This window comes from Camelus ferus, chromosome 31 (genome assembly GCF_009834535.1).
Source record: "Camelus ferus isolate YT-003-E chromosome 31, BCGSAC_Cfer_1.0, whole genome shotgun sequence".
Taxonomy (NCBI): Eukaryota; Metazoa; Chordata; class Mammalia; order Artiodactyla; family Camelidae; genus Camelus; species Camelus ferus.
Window position 1 is genome coordinate 7,754,766 of NC_045726.1, and position 21,788 is coordinate 7,776,553.

General features: G+C 46.6%; 1 protein-coding gene across 2 annotated transcripts in view; it reads right to left on the reverse strand.

The window, feature by feature from the left end:
* FDFT1 (farnesyl-diphosphate farnesyltransferase 1) overlaps positions 1 to 21,788 on the reverse strand; it is a 30,749-nt gene that overhangs the window by 3,129 nt on the left and 5,832 nt on the right. Inside the window, exons 2-7 of one of the 2 annotated variants that reach the window (XM_032470974.1) lie at positions 18,170 to 18,267; positions 17,144 to 17,327; positions 11,937 to 12,065; positions 8,877 to 9,068; positions 4,858 to 5,034; positions 3,584 to 3,736 (exon numbers count right to left, since the gene is read on the reverse strand). In XM_032470974.1, coding sequence (XP_032326865.1) covers positions 3,584 to 3,736; positions 4,858 to 5,034; positions 8,877 to 9,068; positions 11,937 to 12,065; positions 17,144 to 17,327; positions 18,170 to 18,267 — 933 coding nt within the window. Of the gene's footprint in view, positions 1 to 3,583; positions 3,737 to 4,857; positions 5,035 to 8,876; positions 9,069 to 11,936; positions 12,066 to 17,143; positions 17,328 to 18,169; positions 18,652 to 21,788 lie in introns of those variants that run through there. The other variant, XM_032470973.1, reaches the window with a different exon arrangement.

Below are 21,788 nucleotides of genomic sequence, written 5' to 3' on the forward strand. Positions count from 1 at the left end.
GTCGTTAGACTTGTGAACCAGGTGGTCACCGAATCACTTCGGTAAGAAAAGGGCTAATGAAAAGGCAGGAGACAGAAGCTACGGTGAAGCAGGCTGGGAAAACCAAGGGGATAAACAACGTTGTCAGCAGAAGCTTGGCCGTGAAGGAAAGGAGGGCGCGGAGAGGCTGGGAGTCAGGGTGCACACATGCAGACCAGAGGACAGAGCCGTGCAGAGGAGCTCGGGGAGGCGGGCGGGAGGGATGGGAGTGTCACACGAGAGAGGACAAGACGGAAGTGGGTGAGTCCACACAGTGGTGCCACGTCTACAGGCGCCACCGGGCATCCCGTGAGAGGCACGTTCTACTCAGTGCAAGTGAGAAGGACTGAATTCTCACTGGCTCACCGGGGACGCAGACGCTGGGCAGAGGATCACACTCTGAGTCACAAGGATGGATGGGGTCTGAAGTGCATGCGATGTTCCAGACTGAGCCCGGCGGAGGGCCGAACAGGGAGCTCCCCCAGCTCCAGAAAGCTGGCCCTTGCCAAAGAGCTAACTTCGGCAGAGAAGGAAATACAAGTTTCTGGCTGTTTGCCTGAGCATTTGTTTTTGTCCCAAAATAGCTGGTTGAGCTTCTCACCAGCTGACAGGTATCCAGCCTGCCTTCCCGAGGCCCTGAGGGGCAGCTCCCCAACTCGGGGGGTTGGGCGTCGCTCCAACTGGCCCTTTGCACCAGGAGGCCCTGCAGGAGCATCACTGCTGCTACCAGGACTCCAGCAGCCCGAGGAACAAATGTGCTCCTGTCTTACACAAAGGACAGACTTGGTCAGGGAGGAGAAGAAGAATTAACGTCTGGACAACTGCAAACAGCCCGACAATGTGTGGACTTCACACACAGTCTTAGCTTTAAGTCTTAGTGACAAAATGTCCTTAATGCGGACATTAAAACCATGATCACATTCTGATGTAGAAATCTTCAGTGTTTTTCTGAGTCAAATCAACTGAAGTATTAACAGTTCCTCCAAAATACCCTGAGTTTCAGCACAGTGATTAAACAAAATAATGAGTGTCCTAGATCAGAAGTCAGCAAACTTTTTTCTTAAAGGGCCAAAAAACAGTTCCAGCCTTGCAGGCCCCTCGGTTGCAGCTGCTTGTGTCCGAGGGGTCCTGGCTGTGTCCCAATGCAAAGTCCCTTACAGAATCAGGGGGTCAGCCAGCTGCCCACCTCTGCCCTAACTCAAACTGAATCACAACCAGGAGCTAATCCCAGGAAATCACCAAATAAAACCTGAATTTTAATACAGTCATGGAACTGCCTACAATAAGTTTAAAAAGATGGTTTTCTAAAATCAGTGATCAGAATAAAACTGCAAAACTAAAATATTTTCTGAACTACAAACTACACAGAATGTTTCTAATTTATATAAAATGGAGAAACAGTGCCTAAAATGGCACTAGTCAGTTTAGAAAGGGTAATTCAAGCCCTTACACGGTGAACAGTCGAGGCTCTGGTCAGCTGACCTGGGTCCAAGTCATGGCCCAGCCACGGGGCGAGGGCCCCCAGTGTGCTTGATATTAACAGTTCCCACTACCCGGCTGCCCCCACAGGCAGAGAAGCCCTGCGTAAGCGCCGGCAACACGGGGCACCCCAACAACCTGAGTCTTGTCAGCAGCAATTTTGGGGTCAATGGCTGAACGTGTTCACCCAGCCACTAAAAGAATTCTAGGGTTTTTAAAATTTTGATTTCTTATACCTTCTACAGGTGCCTCAGGCAGAAATGCTGAGGTCAAAACTTGTCAGGTGAGGATGGAGAAACACGAGATCGTGCGACATGCAACGGGGATCAGAGGAGATGGTGGCTTTGTAGAATTTTGTTCAGGTGAAACCACCGTTACAAATCACATCCCTCTAGAAGCACAGCCCAGGGACCAGAAGGATTAGAAAATCAGGGACAGTGGTGATCTCTGAGCACGGAGCAGTGAGGAGGGTCTTCTTAAGTTTTCCTCTACTTCTGCCCTATTTCAGTCTGCAATAAGAACACACCCGAGGACCTTGGGTCTCTATGCACCAGATGGCAACAGCCACCCCAGCCCAGGGTAACAGGAATGTCTCCAGACAGGGTGTGGAGAGAAGGGAACCCTCCGACACTGCTGGTGGGAATGCAGTTTGGGGCAGCCACTATGGAAAACAGTATAGAGATTCCTTAAAAATCTAAAAATAGAGTTACCGTATGATCCAACACTCCCACTTCCGGGCATGTATCTGGAGAAGACTCTAATTTGAAAAGATACAGCCACCCCAGTGCTCATAGCAGCACTATTTACAATAGCCAAGACATGGAAACAACACCTAAATGTCCATCAACAGATGACTGGATAAGGAAGATGTGGTGTTTATATATACAATGGAATACTACTTGGCCATTTGCAGCAACATGGATGGACCTAGAGATTATCATACTAAGTGAAGTGAGTCAGAGAAAGACAAATTATCGTATCACTTATATGTGGAATCTAAAAAAAAAAAAAAAGAGACACAAATGAACTTATCTACAAACAAGAAATAGACTCACAGACAGAAAACAAACTTATGGTTACCAAAGGGGGAAAGAGGAGAGAGGGATAAATTAGGAGTTTGGGGTTAGCAGAAACACACTACTACATTTAAAGAGATAACAAGGTCCTACTGTACAGCACAGGGAACTATAATCAGTAGCTTGTAATAACGTATAATGAAAAAGAATACATATGTATATGTATAACTGAATCACTTTGCTGTTCACCTGAAACACAACATTGTAAATCAACTATATACTTCAATATAAAATAAAAATAAAAAAGAAACTTAAAATTTTAAATGTCTCCAGACATTGCTAAATGTCCCCCAGGGTTGGGGGTGGGAAGCAGGCAGGACCCCCTCCATTTGAGGAGCACAGCTTCAGAGCCTCATGAGGAGAGTTCTAGCCTCTTAAGAAAAAGTTCTTTGGAACCAACTCATATAGTACACTCTCCAGAGCTGGAGATTCGACCAGAACAAGCATGTTTTGTTTCATAGGCTGGTCTTGGCATTTGAAATGAGATCTACATTAGAAAATTTAGGAACAGCTGCAGCTTGATGGCTTTCCAAAATTCCCCACCATGGTTTCTCAATTGAGGTCCATGACGTGGTGGAAAGTACTGGACTGGGTGTCAGGAAACGCGGCCCAGATCCACCCAGACGCTGCGTTAACGTCCACAAGGCTCAGCCTCTCACTCCTCACCCTGCGACAAGGAGCCTGGTTGGCCTCTAGCTTCATTTTCCAGCTCAAAAGATACAGTTCTCCTTTGGAGCTCCATCCTAAGGCCTGGCTCGTTATCGCCTCTGACCGGGTGCCGGCTGCTCCCGACAGCCAGCCCCCTGTGCACATCCCTCCTAATAAAGGAGACCGAGCCTGTCTCTCTCTGCTGTGACGCTGTGGTCTGTCAGGATCTTCTAATGTCCAAATACGAAGTGTTTAAATAGTGGTGATTAAATAAGAGCCCACACACTGTGCTGTACACCAGAAACTGACACACTGTAATTGCACTTCAATAAAAAAAAAAAAAAAAAAAAAAAAGGACCCACCTCCTCCATGTACTGGTGTATTATAGCTTTGACAGCTGGCATGTTGGTGGCATCCATCATCAGGGTGACTGCTTGCCCTTTCCGAATCTTCACCACCCCTCTGAACACCTGCTGATTATTGTAACAGGCGGCCAAAGTAGCAATGGCCATGACCTACACGTAATGAGGAGAGAGAGAAAACACGAATTCATTTCACGAAAAAGAGTGAGAAATTACACTGTAGGCAACTGTCATGGAAAGGAAAGCGAATCCTCTGCGGAGTGAGAAAGTGCCAATGAGTACCTAACCCAGGAAACACGCGTGCGGAAAGCACGTCCAGGCCGCTCCCTGTCCCGCTCCTCCCTTCCTCAGCAGCACAGAATCCAGCAGTCTCTGCAGTCTTGAACAATTCTATAGTTTAGTCACAAAAATTCCTTTTTATTTGAAAAATAAAACACAAGCCAATGCAACACTTTCCATGCTGGGGCAATGAGTTGTAAGATCTGAGAAATACATATTCCAAAATATTTGGAAAAGTTTTTCTATTTTGTTTTTCCTTTCGATTTTTCCTACAGTGAACATAATCATTCTAGATTTTAAAAAATAGGATGGGATGGGGTAGGGGAAACAAAAGAAAAAATGTGGTCATTTCCCATGCTCAAAGGTGAATTATCTCTAAGGCACATGGAAACCTAAGTCAGGCGTGCAGATTTTAGTTCCAACGACTGGTCAAGGTTGGTCATTAGAACAAAACCAAACCAAGTTTCCAAACCAGTTAGATCCTATGACTTTCTTCACTGAGTTACAAACTGAAGTACCTGGTAAAGGCATTTAAAAAGTGTAAGCGCCTAGGTCCCCAGGGTCAGGTTCAGTATCCCGAGCCCAGGAAAAGGACAGCAAACACTAGGTGCTTAATTAAGACTTTTTAATAACAGCTTTACCTGCTTTTTACCCAGCACTCCTCATAAATCTGAGCCAAAGCCCTAGATTTAGCTGTAAGGATAAGGATCAAATTAACTGGTTTAGAACAGCTGAGGGAAAAAAAGGATTCCAGAAGATTCTGGAAAGGAGCAGACTCAACCTCAAGGCTGGAGCGAGCATGGTGGTTGTGGGGCAAACAGGAGGTGCTGTGAAACAGGCTTGCCTCTAGCAGAAGAAAAAGACACTCAAGTCATCTTAAGGAACCAGATTCCTGAATTCACAAACCAAAACAGTAAATGAAGTCTGTGCACCCCCAGCTAACCACCCCTTCCGCCTCGGCCTCCCATGGACACGAGAACAGGCCGGGTCCATACCTGCGGAATAGCGCAGAAGTTAAACACACTCTGGTTTCTCAGCCGTGAGAGGTAGGTGATGACATCCGGGATGTGGTGCAACGTGTTGGTTATCAGCTCGTTCAGGCACTGTACGGCCACGTCAACGTTCTCTGGCTTAGCAAAGTCGCCCAGCTTCTTCACGTACTTGCCCCAAACCTAGACAGATGAGAAGATTAAAAACCATGTGAACACACGCACAAGGGAACAGCGTGCAAGCAATGCGAGAGCATCTTCGTGTGTAAGAACTACGACACACAGGTCAAGCCTTTCTTAGCAAAGATCAAGTCTGTGTTCAGCTCTGTGCAATGGCTCTCGTGCCTACAGCCAAGGTCTAATCACAACCAGGAGTTAAATTAAGCATTTGGAGAAGTGCTTCGGGACAATTAGTGCCTCACGTACTAAGAGGCCTCCTGCTATTCACAAGGCTTCAGTTTCCTCCCGAAAAAACAACCAGATACAACAAAATCAGCTACAACAGCACGACAAGCGAAACATTAAACATTCTCAGGATGGCCAGGCCTCGACATAATTAATGATTAACATCGCACTCCCGCTGCTGGTAAGAATGCTGCTCAGCAAGCACCCGTGAGGGGACCGAGCTGAGCCTCTACTGTGAGAACAGCCCCTCCTTCATCTGGGTGACTCGCACGTGAAATGTCACCCTCAGCCCCAACAGTGTGATTGGTTCGACAATCTTTAATGACATTATTTAGAGTATCCTCTGATGCCAGCAAGTCATTTACTATTATTCTTGGGTATTCCTAAGCTTCTGAAAGAACAACACTTCCTGTAACTTTAGACACTCCCCCAAATACATGACTAGGCCTCAAAGGACCAAGAGATTCTATGGAAAGTTGTATTTGTTATCCATTCTTAATCTGCACCTAAACCCACTCAGATCGATGGTACCCCACCGTTCCGCAGACCCATGAGCTCCCGTGTGTCCATCCACCAGCTTCAACCATCATTGACACTTGGTCGTCTTGTTCCTTCTATACATTCACTGCCTGAGCCCTGGGACTATTTTAAATTAAAGCCTTAATGCGTTGTTTTGTCCACAAATACTTCATTATGAATTTCTAAAATACCAGGCACCTTTCTTGTACATACATCTTCTTACAAGTAAAAGTTAACAATAAACATTTAATACGAATTACCCAGTTAGTGGTTAAATCATCCCACTGTCTAATTTTTTCTCTGTTTGGTTTTTCCCAACAAGGATCCAAACAAGACCGACCTGCTGTGCCTGGCTGATGGCACTCAGGCCTCTGCCGCTGCTGTCATCTCACTCCTCAAAGTGGGCCCAGTCAGAACAGAACCCGGGCTGCTCAGTGTCCGGCTGGCTTCCAGGGGGCTAGTCCACCCCAGCTCCTCCAGGATTTGCCAGGCCCCTGTGGACTCGCCCCAACGAGGGAAGGAGCACCTCTTCCCGGTCCACCTGCTCTTCTCAGATGGGCCCACCCCACTGTCCAGTGAACACCTGTTGGCTCTTCTGGGGCATCTCCCGTTCTCAGACCTGAGACACCTGCAGTGAGACACCAACCCTGCAGACTCCTACAGGCAGTTTTGTTCGCGGCGATAGTGTTCTGTCTGCACCCCCTTGTGTTTTGAAGTTCCTGGGGACACTCCGTCACTGAGGGCTTTCGCACTTACTCATCGGTTAGGTTTTGGGTATGTCTGTTTCAGTTCTTGGCTGAGTGTTTTTCCATCTTTTCTTTGTGTGAGAATCTGGGAAAATCCAAAAACTTTGCGGCTGCCACCTTCACCGCCATTTTTGCAAAATAAAAAATTCCAGCCAATAAATGCAGACAGGATGACAGGGTTCAGACAGCACCTTTCGGCATCTCCAGTGATGGTGATCATCAGAACGGCAGAGCTACTCACTACCTGTGTGTTTGGTCCTTGCTCCTACAACTCCTAGTAAACAGAGCTAGACTTTTTTAAGAGAAACTGTATCATGAGTTCAATACTGCTATTTCCAATCCCGTTCATGATTGTGGGAGTTTTTGCTTAACTTCATTGTTTGCATCTTTTATTTCAGACTAAAAATTTTGGTTCCTAATGATATGAACACAATTAGCTATTGGGGGTGGGGGTTAGATTTATTTACTTATTTATTTATTTAATTTACTTATCTTAATGGAGGTACCGGGGATTGAACCCAGGACCTTGTGCATGCTAAGTGCATGCTCTACCATTAAGCTATACCCTCCCCCCTCACAATTACCTATTTTCTTTATGCCACAAAATTCCTGTAATAGTTTCAGTATCTCAGTATCAGTATTATTATTCACAATGTAACTACTGAAAACATTTACTACTTTTTGGTTTATCCTTCCATTTAAGGTGCACATGCTGTTTGCTATGCACCTGGCTTTTCCCACTTAATAATATAACCTGGAGCTCTTTCCACTGCAGCATCATTCTTTCTGTGCCCCACTGGGGGGATACACCACAGCGCGCACAGCCCTGTATGGGTGGACAGAGGAGTGGTCTGTAAACTGTAGCTCCTGCACACAGTGCTGCGGTCAGTCGCCTCCCCAGCCCTCACCGGCATGCCAGGCTGCCGGTCCTCAGGGGTCGATCCAGAGAACGCTCACCAGCAACGTGGGAGCATCTCTCCCCAGTCTCGCTCAGGGCTTATCAAACTTAAAAGATTTTCTGCTGATCTGACGCAAGAAACGGTACCTCAGGATTCTTTTCTGTCGTTACGCTCTTTGAAGTGACATTTACTAAGCACCCCGTGCTAGAAGTTTCCCACGTCCTCACACCACCGCCCAGCAGGATGAGCTACTCTGTTACAGAAGAGGGAAGCGAGGCGTGTGCAGGGCTGGCGCTCACAGCTGCACATGGCGATGTGCTCATCTGAGAGGCGGGGTGGCCGGCTGGGCAGGATCTGGGCTGGGACCCAGGAGACAGAGATGTCCCTTCCGGGGTGGCCCTGGACTTGCTGGGGGTCCTTATACAAGCCCCTTCCCTCCGCTGAGCCTTGGTGCCAACAGACGGGTCGTAAAGAGCCAGTTTCTCAACCTGGCTGCACACCAGCTGGTTTCCTGGAGGCTTGAAAAGCTGTGACATCTGAGGTTGGCGAGGTTCAACATGTATTTTCCTTGTTAGGAGTGAGGCTGATCACCTTTTCAGATGTTTAAGGACGCTTTGCATCTTTCTTTCTGTGAACTCACTGTTCTTATCTCTTTGCCCATTTTTCTATTGAGCAGCTGGTCTTTTTCTTAACTTTTAGCTGCTCTCTTTATATTAGAAATATTAACCCTTCATCTGCAGTATAAGTTCCAAATATTTCCTCCACTTTCTCACCTGCCTTTTTTCACTTTAAAAGCACTTGGTTTTAGGAAACCATTTTACGGAAAACAAAAGGTTAACAGCTGAAGTAAAATCAGGAAGTGGTCAGAAGATTCCCTAGCTTTCCTTCTGAATAAAATCCATGTCAAAGCCTTTCCTTTCCTGGTCCATGTTTAATTAAGTCAAAGACCGTGTCTGGTCTCTGCCAAGGAACATCGGGAGTGCGCAGATGCCAATCCAGCATCCTTTCCCCCTTCTCGCCACAGAAGCCGTCTTCCTTGGGGGAAATCCAATCCAAGTGTTGGACAGACATGATCCGGGTCCATACAGAGTACTCAGCCTTCTGGGTAGTAACTGATTAAGGGATGGGCAGAGGAACCAAGCCCTACCAATCAGGTCTTCCTAAGACTCTTCTGTTAAGCTAGGATGTTGTGAGTTATGGGCTGCTACACCCACCACTTGGAGAAAGCCTGTCTGAGAGACAGAAAGGGGCCAGAGCCTTAGCACACACGGTCTGGACCCTGGATGCAGCCAGTCTACCAGAAGCAAACTAAATCTTAACCAACTCTACACGTTTCCCTATGTTGTCTAAGGTAGTTTGATAACGCATTTCTGTCACTTGCAACCAAAAGGGTTTAATGATTTGTTTTTAGAGAGCATTCAGAAGTAGTTTTCCCCAAATCCCCTGAATCTGTTACCTCTCGAGGCCAAAACTCCCTTCCTTCTCGCTGGTCTTCCAGATAGTCACGAATGATGTTTGTTTTCTGCAGGAACAGGCCCATGGAGTTGGCGCGCTCTGTGTCTTCACCAACTAAGGGGTCTTCAAACTCTGAGGCCGAGAATAGACGGGAAAGGCCAATCCCCACCAGCCCAGCCACGTAGTGACAGTACTGTAAGAGATGATTTTTAAAATACTTTAATAATGAAACTTCTACTAAAATAGAAACGCTAGAGATCATTAGCTACAAAAAAAAAAAAAAAAGGTTCTAAACGGAATGTACAAGATTTCATTTTGATTAAAAAAACACAAATGTATACCATGTACACGTAAGAGTGAAAAACACTCCAACAAGGATGTGCACAGAAGATTCAACAGAAGTGATCCCTGGCTGATCAGAGATTTCCGATCTCTGGCTTCTGTGATTTTTTTTTTTTTAAACTGTATTTTCTACATCTGTACAAAGCATGTGCACTGCTTCTAGAATAAAAGGTTACTGGAAAAATAAATTAGTTCAGTAAACTTTTCATATGCAAAACTGGGAGTGAAGGCCATGAGGGAGTTAGGAATATTCCAGCAGAAACCAGAACACTCAGTACAGTTTAAACTTGAAGACATTCCAAGATGTTGCAATGTCTCAAAATCCTCATTATGCAGAACAGGAAGTATGTTCCTGACGCTGCTTTAAGTACCGTGCACATTCAGTCCTCGCAGACATCTTATGAGGTACATTCTATTATTATCACCACTTTGCAGATGTGGAAACTGAGGCATAAAGAAGTCGATTAACTTGTACAAGATCACTCATCTGGGAAATCAGAGGCCAGGGATTCCCAGCCAAGCTGGCTGACTTCAGAGGCAGGGTTTAACAACTTTGCTAAAACTGCCTTTCTCTCAAGTGAGATCTGAGTAAACATAATTCTTTTTGTTTTTTTTTGTCTTTTGGAGGGGGAGGTAAATTAGGTTTACTTATTTATTAAGTTACATTAATGGAGGTACTGGGGATTGAACCCAGGACCTCATGCATGCTAACCATGTACTCTAACCACTGGGCTATACCCTCCTCCTGAGTAAATGTAATTCTTAACTGTCAAAGAATTTTTTTCCATAAAAGTGGTTTGTCAAAGCTATTCTTCTCAGAAAAGAGTACTGCAAGATAACTAACTCAATGCAATACTCTTTCTTTCAAACGGAAGTGTAGTTGATTTACAATATTAGTTAACACATATTCTTATAAAATGAATGTCCATGAGACAACTGAAGAAGTGAGGAGCAGTTAAAGGTGTCCTCTGGAGCGGACTTAGGCAAGGACCAAAATGTAGAGAATGTCTCTGGTTGAAGGCAATATAAAGCCAAAGACTAACCAAAGGGCACAATGAAATGACAGAGAGCACCTGAAAGCCGTTCCAGGAGAGGAAGAAGCTACAGAGAGTGAAGCTGTGCTGAAGTTTCAGAGCAAAGAGCTATGGACAACTACAAAAAATTTAAAACAACTACTAGAAACTTAAAAAACATTAGTATATCCAGAGTGCTGTCCAAGGAAAAGTGTATTTTATGTTAAGATAATAGTCCTTTGGGTAGAAATACTCCTAGAATGGAAGTATTCATTTTTCTCTAAAGTTGATGGAAAAGGAAATCTTTACAAGTACTCCGTTCTATCTGATCAGAACTTCTATTCAGCAACCTGTAATTAAGTTTCACGAACAGATCTGCACGGCAGAAGGGGAAGTCACCGTGCAGATCACTGGTGCCGGTTCCTGGCCAGGAGGAGTTTTAGCTTTAATTTTAAATTCATCCGCTGATATTCCAGCAGCAGTCACAGTCAGGCTAACCTCGGAGGGAGCATGAACCAGAACTTCCAAAGATGCTGTCGTCAAGTTTAAGAGGCCAGACCTCAGACCTATACTCACTCAGTAAATATGCAGCAGTGTCTCTTCCAAGATCCTGACCTAAACACTGTTAGAGCCACAAAATATGTACACAGTTTAGATGCTGAAATTGTCTTTGTTTCCACTGAGCTGATGGGTAAGTCTCCCAAAGGCCATTCCTGTGGAAGACGGGCAGCACCCCTCCTCCTGCCTTGTATTTTGAGTTGAGTTTGGTCCCTGTGGTCAATTACGTCACTCTGTCTAGATTAAGACTCTCCCCAGGCCCCGGCCAGCAGCCTTCACAGCTGCCGGTCAGGAAGCCACTCTGGCCAAAGAAAAGCCATTCGAGTTGTATTTGCCCCATCTTTTGCTCTCACAGCCCTTTCCAGCTACTCTGTCTCTGGAGGACGACAACCTCGACCCTGTGGGGTCTCCCACAGCTCATCCGCACACGTGTGCCTCCATAAACCCCACACTGAGGGAGATGGGTGTCCAGAAACCTGGAACATCTCATATTGTCTTATTTCTGTAAAAAGATGGAGAGGAAGGAAGAAGTAGGTATTAAGAGGGTGCTCACTCCTCAGGGTAACACACCCATGATCCAAATCTCATGAACTGTTTTCATTCCTATGGAAACAGACACAGGATATAATTCAATGGCCTGACTGATACCTACTTCTCTTAAGTAAATGGGGCCAAGTTGGCACCAAATTTAAAAGTAATCTTGTGTTTAGATGGAACCGGATGACTCAGATGCTAAGGTATGTGTGTGTGCACATGTGCTCAGTAAAGGAAAAGAGGGTTATAAAACCACATTTTTAAGATGTGAAAATTATTGATATCTATTACATGAAGTAATTTGGTCATTTACCTTAAATTTCACAGCACGTCAGAGACCCTTTTACAAGCTTAACGTCTGTATTTCTGGAACAAATTATGCCTACTTTGGCCTAATTTAATGGCACACTCTCTAGGGCAAGGATTACTTTGGATATTAGCTGTAAGTCCCTATTAAGTGTTTATGATGAGACATTACAGATGGGATGCTCTGGTTGTAAAACCAGAAAATGTGGGACTGACAGACCACCTCTTCCTCGTCCTGAACGTCACACTGAGCACCGCCAGCCCCGGCGCCCGCACCCACGCCAATAGCGCTATGCAGCGTCACTAACCTTGTCCCACTCCTGTGCAGATGTCACTTGCTTATCCAAAAACTCCGCCATCCCAAATCCCATCTTCCGGCAAATGTCAACAATCACCGTTTGATATTTCTCAGCCAGATTTCTGAACTCCAGGGAGATCTGAAATGGAGATCATAAAAAAACGTAAGATACAAAACGTATTTAAACCGGGAGCCAACAAGGTCCCCAGAAATGATAAAGCAAAGCAATCAGAGCTCGCCAGTGGGGACCCCAGGAGGGCCAAGACTGACATCTAGGACACGCCAGTTTTCTGCGTATTAAATGATAAACTCAGCAGATGTCATAAATGTTAAAGCAGAAGGGTATAAAAAGGCTGAAGTTTCTGGAGTCAAAAGAAGATTCCAAGTCTCACTCTGCACTCACTTTCCCAGTTTATGATAAATGAGATGCTTCAACAGAAAACCGGACAAAGTGTAAGAATTTAAGGAAGAATTCTTCATTTTCAGACCAGCCTCCTGTTCTGAAATGGGGAAGATCCATTTGTGCAAACGTGCACGGGGCACTTACTTCCCCTGTAACAAGCACTGTTCGGGGCAGCGGGGACACACAGCTGGGAGACGACCAGAAACGCTTGCACCTACAGCTTACATCCTGGGCGGGAGACCAGCTAACCGTTTTCTACCATCAGTTCCTGAATTCATACCATGAAGCGACAAGGCTACACTTCTTAATTCCTAAAACAGCTCAGTTTGGTTCGACCTGAGCAGGCTACCCAACATTTTTTATTTTCACAGCCCAAGCTCTAATGTAGAAAAGTAATGTTTTTTAACTTAAACATAAAGCAGAAGGGTATAAAAAGGCTGAAGTTTCTAGAGTCAAAATGTTTTTAATGGTTTTTAAATTCATTTCTATTGCACAAATATCTTGCTTAAGTTCAAAGAAGTGTTTGTAGGTTATCGAAATAGTATGAAACACCACAAAACTTCTTAAATAAAATGCTACCAAATCCTAAGCGCCAGCACGCAATACTGAAAACAGTGAACAGACTTTGCTGAGAATCCAAAGTGCGAGGAATACCTGGTCTGTGCTACAGAAAGGTTAGGGACCCGAGGGGTAACCAGCAGGCTGCAGGGCACCGACGGGATTCAGGGTTACTCCAATGGACATCAGCCCTTAACTGCCAAATCCATAAAATCAATCCCATTTCTCCAGACCTCTGTTCTTTCCACAACAGCTGTTCCAAGACAAAGCCAAAAGGTGATTCCCATGTGTCTTGAAGCAAGTGAGCAACTCTACCAAAGGGCACTGAATCCCTGATCTCCGGAGGACCTGGTCTTTCGACAGATCCCGGCTGGGTCAGTTCTATTTATAAGAGGGGAAAGGACAGCGAGCTGTGGGGGGAGCGGCAGCTCAGGCCTGGAAACAAACACTCCCCAGTAAACACTTCACGGCTGAGTGCAGACCAACTTCAACAACTCCATTGGTGCTTACACATTAATTGTAATCCCCAAAATATCAAGGTAAGACTGACACCGAAGGGCTCCGCCTTTCCCCAGAAAACCCAAGGTGGGGGGCTCCTCCTTGTCCCACCAGGCCACTATTTCCCTGCATCACTCTCTGGAGATTCCCAGCATGAGAAGGAAGGACACCCTGGTGAGTCCACCAGTATAACGGAGGAATGCCAGATGCCAGGCAGGGGCAAGGGCACTGCGCAAACAGAAACCCCCCTCATGACAGACCTTGAGATGTTACGATCAAAACAATGGGTGGGACCTGTCTCCATCACTATGCAGCCTCATTTTTAACCATTTTTTTTTTAGAGGGACAGTAAAGTCTGCCAGGGATTAAGCAAGAAGGTTCTGGAGGCAGACCCTGATCCTCTGGGTTTGAATCCTGGTTCTGCCACTTAGCTTCACAGGTGATTTTAGGCAACATGCTTAAGCCTCCATGCCTCGGTTTCCCCATATTCAAAACGTGGATAACAGTATGTCACATATGCTACATGTTAGAACTACATGAATAGAAAGTAAAGCAAATGACACACAATGAAACAACTCGTAACTAACTAATGGCTCAATAAACGTGTGCTGTTACTGCTGTGATCATTTACAAACAGTCCTCTGTGACTCCTCAAGCTATGCAGCTCTCTCAAACTGCTAGCTTCCACTAGCTCCAGGTGAGGAAGATACACTCTCATTCATAAGAGGCAGTGAGTGTTCCAGAAAGCCTGACTCTAAACGGTGTCAACAAATGAGCACTAAACGTTACTAAAGCACCAGGTTCCACGTTGCCGCAGACTGACCGCCCAGGAAGATGTCACCTGGTCAGAGCGCTGTTGGGGCCTTGCCCTGCACTCCGTGGGGCTGGGACAGGAGTGCCGTGGGGGCCCCCACACCAGATGGCTCAAAGTCTTAAAATTACCAATCAAGCCAATAACTCACCAAACACAGTCTGTTCTCTTCTCCTGCCCTGACAAACATACCTTCATAACAACCTGGAAGACGCAGGGGTAAATTAAAAACTCGTGGTCCCTCAGTTTTGTTCCAAAATTAGTGGAAGGGTATATATAGCTTAGCAGTAGAGCGTGTGCTTAGTGTGCATAAGGTCCTGGGTTCAATCCCCAGTACCTCTGTTAAAATAAATACATAAATAGATAAACCTAATTACCCCCCTCTAACAAACAACAAACAACAAAACAAAACAAAATAGGGTAGAGACCCCTGGGAGGAGAGGTCTCACCCTCGTGTGTCAGGACACCCTGGCCTGCAGGGCCCAGCTTCACCCACGACCCTCCTGAAGAGCCGCCCTCAGGCCCAGGGGAACCGTCCACCCTGGAAGAGGCAGGGCCGAGGAGACAGACTGCAGGCCCCGGGAGTGGGCTCAGGGAATGAGGGCAAGGGATCCCAGATCCCAGAACATGGTCCAGAAGGGGAGCAGCACAAGGTCAGGGTGGGCCCCCCTGGAGGGCAGTGAGGCCCAGACGGGGGACGGGGGAAGGCCATTCTTGCCTCCATCTGAGAGCAGTTCTGTGAATGAGGCCAAGCTAAGTTCTGCTCGTGGCCCTAACCCAGACCTGACTGCACACCTGACACTAGGCACCCCCGTCTCAAGGAGGTGCTGGGGCAGACCAGCACACACACAACGCACGCTGTGAATGAGACGAGGCGGCAGGCATTCCCATACACGTCTCGCTCCGGCCGCATCGCATGGCCTCTGATCCAGGTGCCTTAGAATTACACTCTCTCACAAAACACACGGCTTCACACACGTCACATTCACGAGGATACAAAAGGTTATAAGAGAGTAAAACGGTGACCCCCGGCCTGCACCCTCTGCTCCCCACTTTGACGCCACAGGAGCAAGCCTCTGCGTCCAGAGCGAGGCGTCTGCCCTCTAACCCCGTTTACCTTGACACTCGCCAGAACAAAGCATCATTTTCCCATCGGAATGTCATATTTACAAAGAAACGGAATCAGGTTTTACAAGCATATTAAAGTATCTTCTGAAAATCTACAAGCTCTATCCCTCAAATTGAGCACTCAGACGTTTTCTCCTCTCATTTCTGCTGGGCGGAGAGGGCTGCCTTCACTTTCTGAACACCTGTGACATTAGTAATCCCATGCCCAGAAGTTGTTATGAGGACTCATAGTCGGAAGTCATTTGGGAGGTTGCTTTTGTTTTTGGAGGCTCTAGACAGAATAACATACTTTCTTTTTTGTAATTGGGGGGGGGGGTTGTAAGGGTTTTTAATTTAATTATTATTTTTTAATGGAGGTGCTGGGGATTGAACCCAGGACCTTATGCATGCTAAGCACATGCTCTACCACTGAGCTGCACCCTCCTCCTATAATTTCAAGTGAAAATACACTTCAATGATAAATGGCCTACGGCCCATCTGTGGCACTTCTCCTGCCTCAGCAGAGGTTCAGAAGCTCGTCAATGAAAGGCCACGGACTTCCAGCCAGAGGAAACCTGCTCCGGTCGTGCGAGAACCACGCCACCAGCACTGTCCCCAGGTAAGAGCGCTATGTCCCCACCTGACGACTCTTCACAGGTCCTTTCTCTCTCCTCTTGTACGAACGCATCCTAATTACTCTTCACAGACTCCTTCTTTTGGTTTGTATTGTACTATATTTTATTTTTGGCTTTGACACTGCAGACATGATCACAGTCATTTGAAATAGCCCTTGCTCTGAAGGAGTCTTTCTCGAACATTCTTTTGCAATGGGTGGACTCCTCTCCTCCCTACTCAAGAAGAGATTGGTCTTAATAGCAAGAGAGCCATTTAAGGACTATTTTTCCTCCCAAATTCTGGCAACTGTGTGCTAAAAGAAGGGCTTCTTTGGGCTATTAGGGAACATGAAACTTGGATAAACCCAACCTTTATTTATAAGGCGTGGAAGATTCACTTATTTATGTGATAAAACATGCAAATCCCAAAAAGCAGGACCCAGTCACATGCATCACAAAAACCTGTGAGACTTTCCAAAGCTCAAGATTTTAATTAGAACCCACTTTACTCCAACAGGATGGACTAAATACCTAATCTTTACAGAATACTTAGTACGGACCAGGCACTGTTCGAAGTACCTGTGAACATAGCTCTGACTTTACAAATGAGGAAACCGAGGCACAAGCTTGTCCAGGGTCACCCAGCTGCAGGCGGCAGAGACCACACTGCTTCTCAGCCCCAGGTCACCCAGCTGTGCAAACCGCCCCTCCTCCCCCAGCTGTCACCCATCGTTGAGTGGCATGCCGCTACTGCTCCCAGGCCCGGGGGCCCAGAGGCAGCAGTGCCACACACACAGGCTGTGTTCTTGGTGAACTAGCCTGAGAACCCATCTTTCACGACACTGGAATTTGAGGGCTCTTTCCACAGGAAGAAACGCGGGACTTCCAAACAACATACTGGTAATAATACTAACAGCTAACACCTGTCTACGAGCTTGACCTATGTTACCGCTTTTCATCCTCACACCTCCACCAGGAGGCAGGTACCTGACTCCCTATTTCTCCCTATTTTATAGATGAAGAAACTGAGGCACAGGCAGGCTACATAACTCAGCCCGAGTTAACATACAGGAGAGTGGGGACTCCAACCCAAGCAGTCTGGCTTTAGCACCTTGGCCACCAGAGTCCCTGACCACGACCACATTGTGCTATGCTGCCCTCAACTCAGCCTGCTCGCGGGCTAGTGGACGACCACACATCAGTCATGCACACGACTATTCCGCTACCGTGGGAAAGTCCTCCAGCACTTGTCGGTCCTTCTCCTTGCTCTCCGTGAACCGCCAGTCGGGCTCATAAAGGTACGAGTGGAAGTTGTGTAACAGGGGGACCTTTTTATCGATACTGATGGTCATGTCATCTTCCAGAGTGTCCAGAGCTCGGAGAACCAAATAAAATATGCACACTGCATGCCTGTAAGAAAGAAAGAACTATTACTACCTGGGAACAAACATTCAAAGATACTTGTTTTAAAAATCACACCTCATTTATGCCGTGCCATTTTCTAAACCCTCCTACAACCTTAAGTCTACAGAATTATGAAAGGCTATCCAAAGCCTTTCATACTGAACGAAACTTCTTAGTTTTCCTTCCTTAGATGGGAGCAATGGATTTCTGTAGTTTATTTAAAAAAACAAAAGAAAAAACCTACCAGCTGGGTATCACAACTACTCTCAGAATGAGTTACAACTAACTAATGCAAAACAACTGTAGAAAGACCACATTTAACTAACGCAAAACAGCTGTAGGAAGACCAACAGACCAATTGTTTAGATAAAACCATTACTTTGCAGATAAAGCCAAAAGACACAAGAACTTCTCACTATAAATACTATCGGACTTAAAGGCAATCCGTCCACGTTTTCATGTATATAATCCCCAGAGACAGCCTCAGAAGAATTAACCTGATAAATCAGCAACGCAAAGTAGCATAAGTGAAGCCAAGAAAACAGCAAGACCGACTCAGTCAGGTTCAGCTGCCAGAACTAAAAAAAGTTAATAAACACCCCCCGCCCCTCCCTGAAAGAGCTGGGCCTCAGGGACACTGTGAGATGGCCAGGTGCCTGGAAGGGCATTCGAAAGTAAACACCGGAACGTTTCCTCCTCTCACTGGGGCACGTTCTGGCTGAGCCACAAGCACGGGGACCGCAAAGCAAGGGGCTGTGTCCAAAAGCAGCTTGGAAGGGTTCAAAGTCCCCTAGAAAAGCTTTCCTCCCCGCCAACCCCAGTCAAAAGGAGCCGCCTCCGCCACTCACCGCATTTCCCCATCCAGCGCCTCGATAACAGCTGCGAAACTGCGACTGGTCTGATTCAGATACTTGTAGCAAGTTTTCAAGCTGCTGCTGAGCGAGTCCTGCGGGCAGAGGAGACACACGGCGGTGGGAGGCGCGGAGGAGCAGGCGTGGGGCTGGGGCAGGCCCCCCGCGGGGCTCCGCAGCCTGCCGCAGACGCCCTCTCCCCGCGGCCGGTCCTTGCAGGGCCAGGCGGCGGGGGGCAAGGGGCAGCCGCGTGGGGGGGTGCCCGCGCCCCTGGGCGCCGCGGCGGGGCTCCGCCCCAAGGTCCGCTTGAAGAGGGACATGGCCTTGGTGCCGCAGGCGACCGCGGCCATGGGAATAGCGGGGCCAGCGCAGTTTTTCCTCCATAGACCCCAGCAGAGAGGAGGAGCCCACCTACGAGCGGGGCGGGCTCTCCCTCCGCGGATATAAACTTGGGGCTACAGAGCAAGGAGCGGGCGCCCGCCGCCCCGCCCACCCCGCACGCGGGGCCCGCCCCCCGCCCCAGGCGAGCTCCGCCCCGCCCCGCCCAGGTGCGGCCCCGCCCCCCGTGCGGGCCCCGCCCGATACGAGCCCCGCCCAGGTACGGCCCAGCCGTCTCCCCCTCCTCCCCAGAACCCGCAGGCTGCTAACAAAACCCTCTCCATTTTTGAGAAGTTGCTCTTCCTCCCTGCGACAGGATCTCCCCTTGGCCAAACTCTAGTCAGGCTCCTCTGAATCCTCCACCTTTGTGCTTCAGTTTTATCTTTGCAACACCCAGTTTTAGCAAGAATTCTGCCAAATTGGCTGAGCCAGAATCCCCCATCCCCGATATTGATCACCCTATCTGGCCGGGTTCCCCTTACCCCACAATCCCGCCGCCCTGGCCTGCCTTCAGCAAGAATCCTGGTAGGTCCTTTAGCCAGAACGCCCCTTAGCCCAGGTGTTTCCTTAGTACTATTCCACCCACTCACCCCCTACACTCGGCCCCTTGGCTTTAAATCCCCACCTTTCCTTCTTGTATTTGGAATTGAGCCCAGTTCTATACTGAGGTCTCATTTTCCCTACTGTAGTAGCTTTTCTGAATAACATCTGTTTTCACCCCTTTAACTACTGTCCAGTTCTAGTTTTCCTTTAACACCTGTTAAACCTCTACTACCCTCTGGAAAGCTAGCTATTCCTTTTAAGATTTCTAGACAGAAAGAGAAAGAAAGATACCATATGAGAGCGCTCATATGTGGAATCTAAAAAAAATAAATAAATACAAAACAGAAACAGACTCATAGACACAGAATACAAACTTGTGGTTGCCAAGGGGGAGGTGGGGTGGGAAGGGACAGACTGGTAGTTCGAAATTTGTAGATACTGACATGCATATGTAGAACAGATAAACAAGTTTATACTGTATAGCACAGGAAAATATATATAAGATCTTGTGGTAGCTCACAGAGAAAAAGAATGTGACAATGAATATATGTATGTTCATGTATAACTGAAAAATTGTGCTCTACACTGGAAATTGACACAACATTGTAAACTGACTATAACTCAATTTAAAAAATGTAAAAAACAAACAACAACAACAACAAGATTTCTAATCACCTTTCCCTTTCAAATCAGTGAGCTGCAACAATCTGCTTCCTAAACTTTACTCTTCCCTATGGAAAACAATCTGTTTTTCAAGGAAAAAGCACACCATATTCTGAAAAGCAAACATATCAAAAAGAATTACTGGTTGTTTTGTGTATTTTTTTATGGAGACTTTATATTTTAGAGCAGTTTCAGGTTCAGGAAAAATTGAGTGAAAAGTAGAGAGCATTTATATACCTCCCCACCAACTCCCCCACTCTTTTAGAGAAAAATGGGAAACATAAAATATTTAACAAAACATTATAAAGGGAAATGCTTTAAAAAATATATATCTATATAGCGTATTCCCTGTTGGGAAATCCCACAGTCACTTTGGAACGTTAACAGTGAACCCTGGACCCTGCTGGGGTCCAGGTGAACTATGTTCTTTTTATTTGTGTACGTTTCCCAAATTTCCTACCACGCATACATATTATTTTGTCAAGAGTAAAGCTTTTTTTAAAAATCACATAATCATGAGGATTTCAATTAACTGCCATATTCAATACAAATTATTAGTAAAAATTAATATTTTAGTAAACACCATATATTAGTAAAATCATTTAGTACACACAGTCTGGCATATAAAACTACTCAGTGAAGTTCTGACGAGCAAATGAATACGTTCAAAGAGTATTTAAAAACCATTCACCAACTCCTTCCCTCTCACAATGTGGAGACGCAAGACTTCACAGTAAAATCAAAGGAACAGAGTAACAGCTGAGCTCCAAGCCAGCTATTCCCACAAACCACTGTCCACAAGCCCCAATGGCTCCTTTCACTGTGCTGCCCACTGGCTTGAACCTCAGCTGCAAGTAACGGTTTGGGGGCTGATGTCCAGCCAGGGGCTTCATAAACACAAAGGTGCAGTCGCACCGGTTCTGAAGAGTGACAGTCTCCTTCCTGATGACCCCTCCTCCCCAACACACCTCCTCTTCAAAGGGGGTGAGGTCAACAAGTCACCTCCCAGCTCCTTCTCCCACCGTTCTTTTTCTGGTCACCTATTTCAGGACCTCACCCTGTAAGAAGAATTTCCACAAATTACCATTAAGATACAAGATGATGTAACTATTAAACATACTATGGAAAATACCACTGTTATAAACACTGCCACTGCTTGATTCCCAAGAGCTCAGGAATGAAAAAAAAAAAAAAAAAGCTAAAGCTCCTGGGCCCGTCCCCAGTCCTCCGAGGCTTCCTTCGCTGGCTGGGGAAGGCGCACTCCCAAGAAGCCTCCAGTCAGGGGAAGAGGGATGCGGGCCTTGAGAGGAAGCGCATGCAGTGGCTGAGAAACAAGGACTGGGGCTCCAGCTGAAAGGCAGTTCCCAAGAGGACAAACGACCAGGCCTCCCCACAGCCTTGCAGGCAGACTTGAAGTGACACAGGATCCCTCAGGAGGGGGGGACCCACACACCGGAGGGCTGCATCCATGCAACAAGAGTAGTAACCACCACGTACTGGGCGGCTAGTCCCCGCCCGGCACAATGCAGACACGACCTTTAATCCTGGTCCCGCCCAGACCTACAACCCACCTGCGGTCTCAGGGCCAGGTGCGCCCCACAGAACTCACAACTGATCAACAACAGGGCTTCAGCAAAACCCAGGAACAGTTACACGGGGGCGGGGGGGTCACTTCCATCCGGAAACATTTTACTGCCGAATGCTCTTGAGCCAGACTTACGAAAAAAAACCCTTTTGTTTTCAGACCGTTCTGGAGTTGGGAAACTGGATAACAGCCTGTGATCCACTACCTATGTTTTACAGATGATGAAACTGTTGCTGGAGGTTAAGTTACCAAAAGTCATTCAGCTGCAAGAGTCAGGATTTAGACTTAACAGACCTAAGATATTAATCTAAATAATACATTTAGATCTGATAGAAGCCAGAAACTTTCTCCATTATGAAAGAATGATGTCATCAAGTGATGGGACTGAGTGATGTCACACAACTTGCAGGTGCCAATATGCCATCAGATTTATTGATTCAGGCCAAA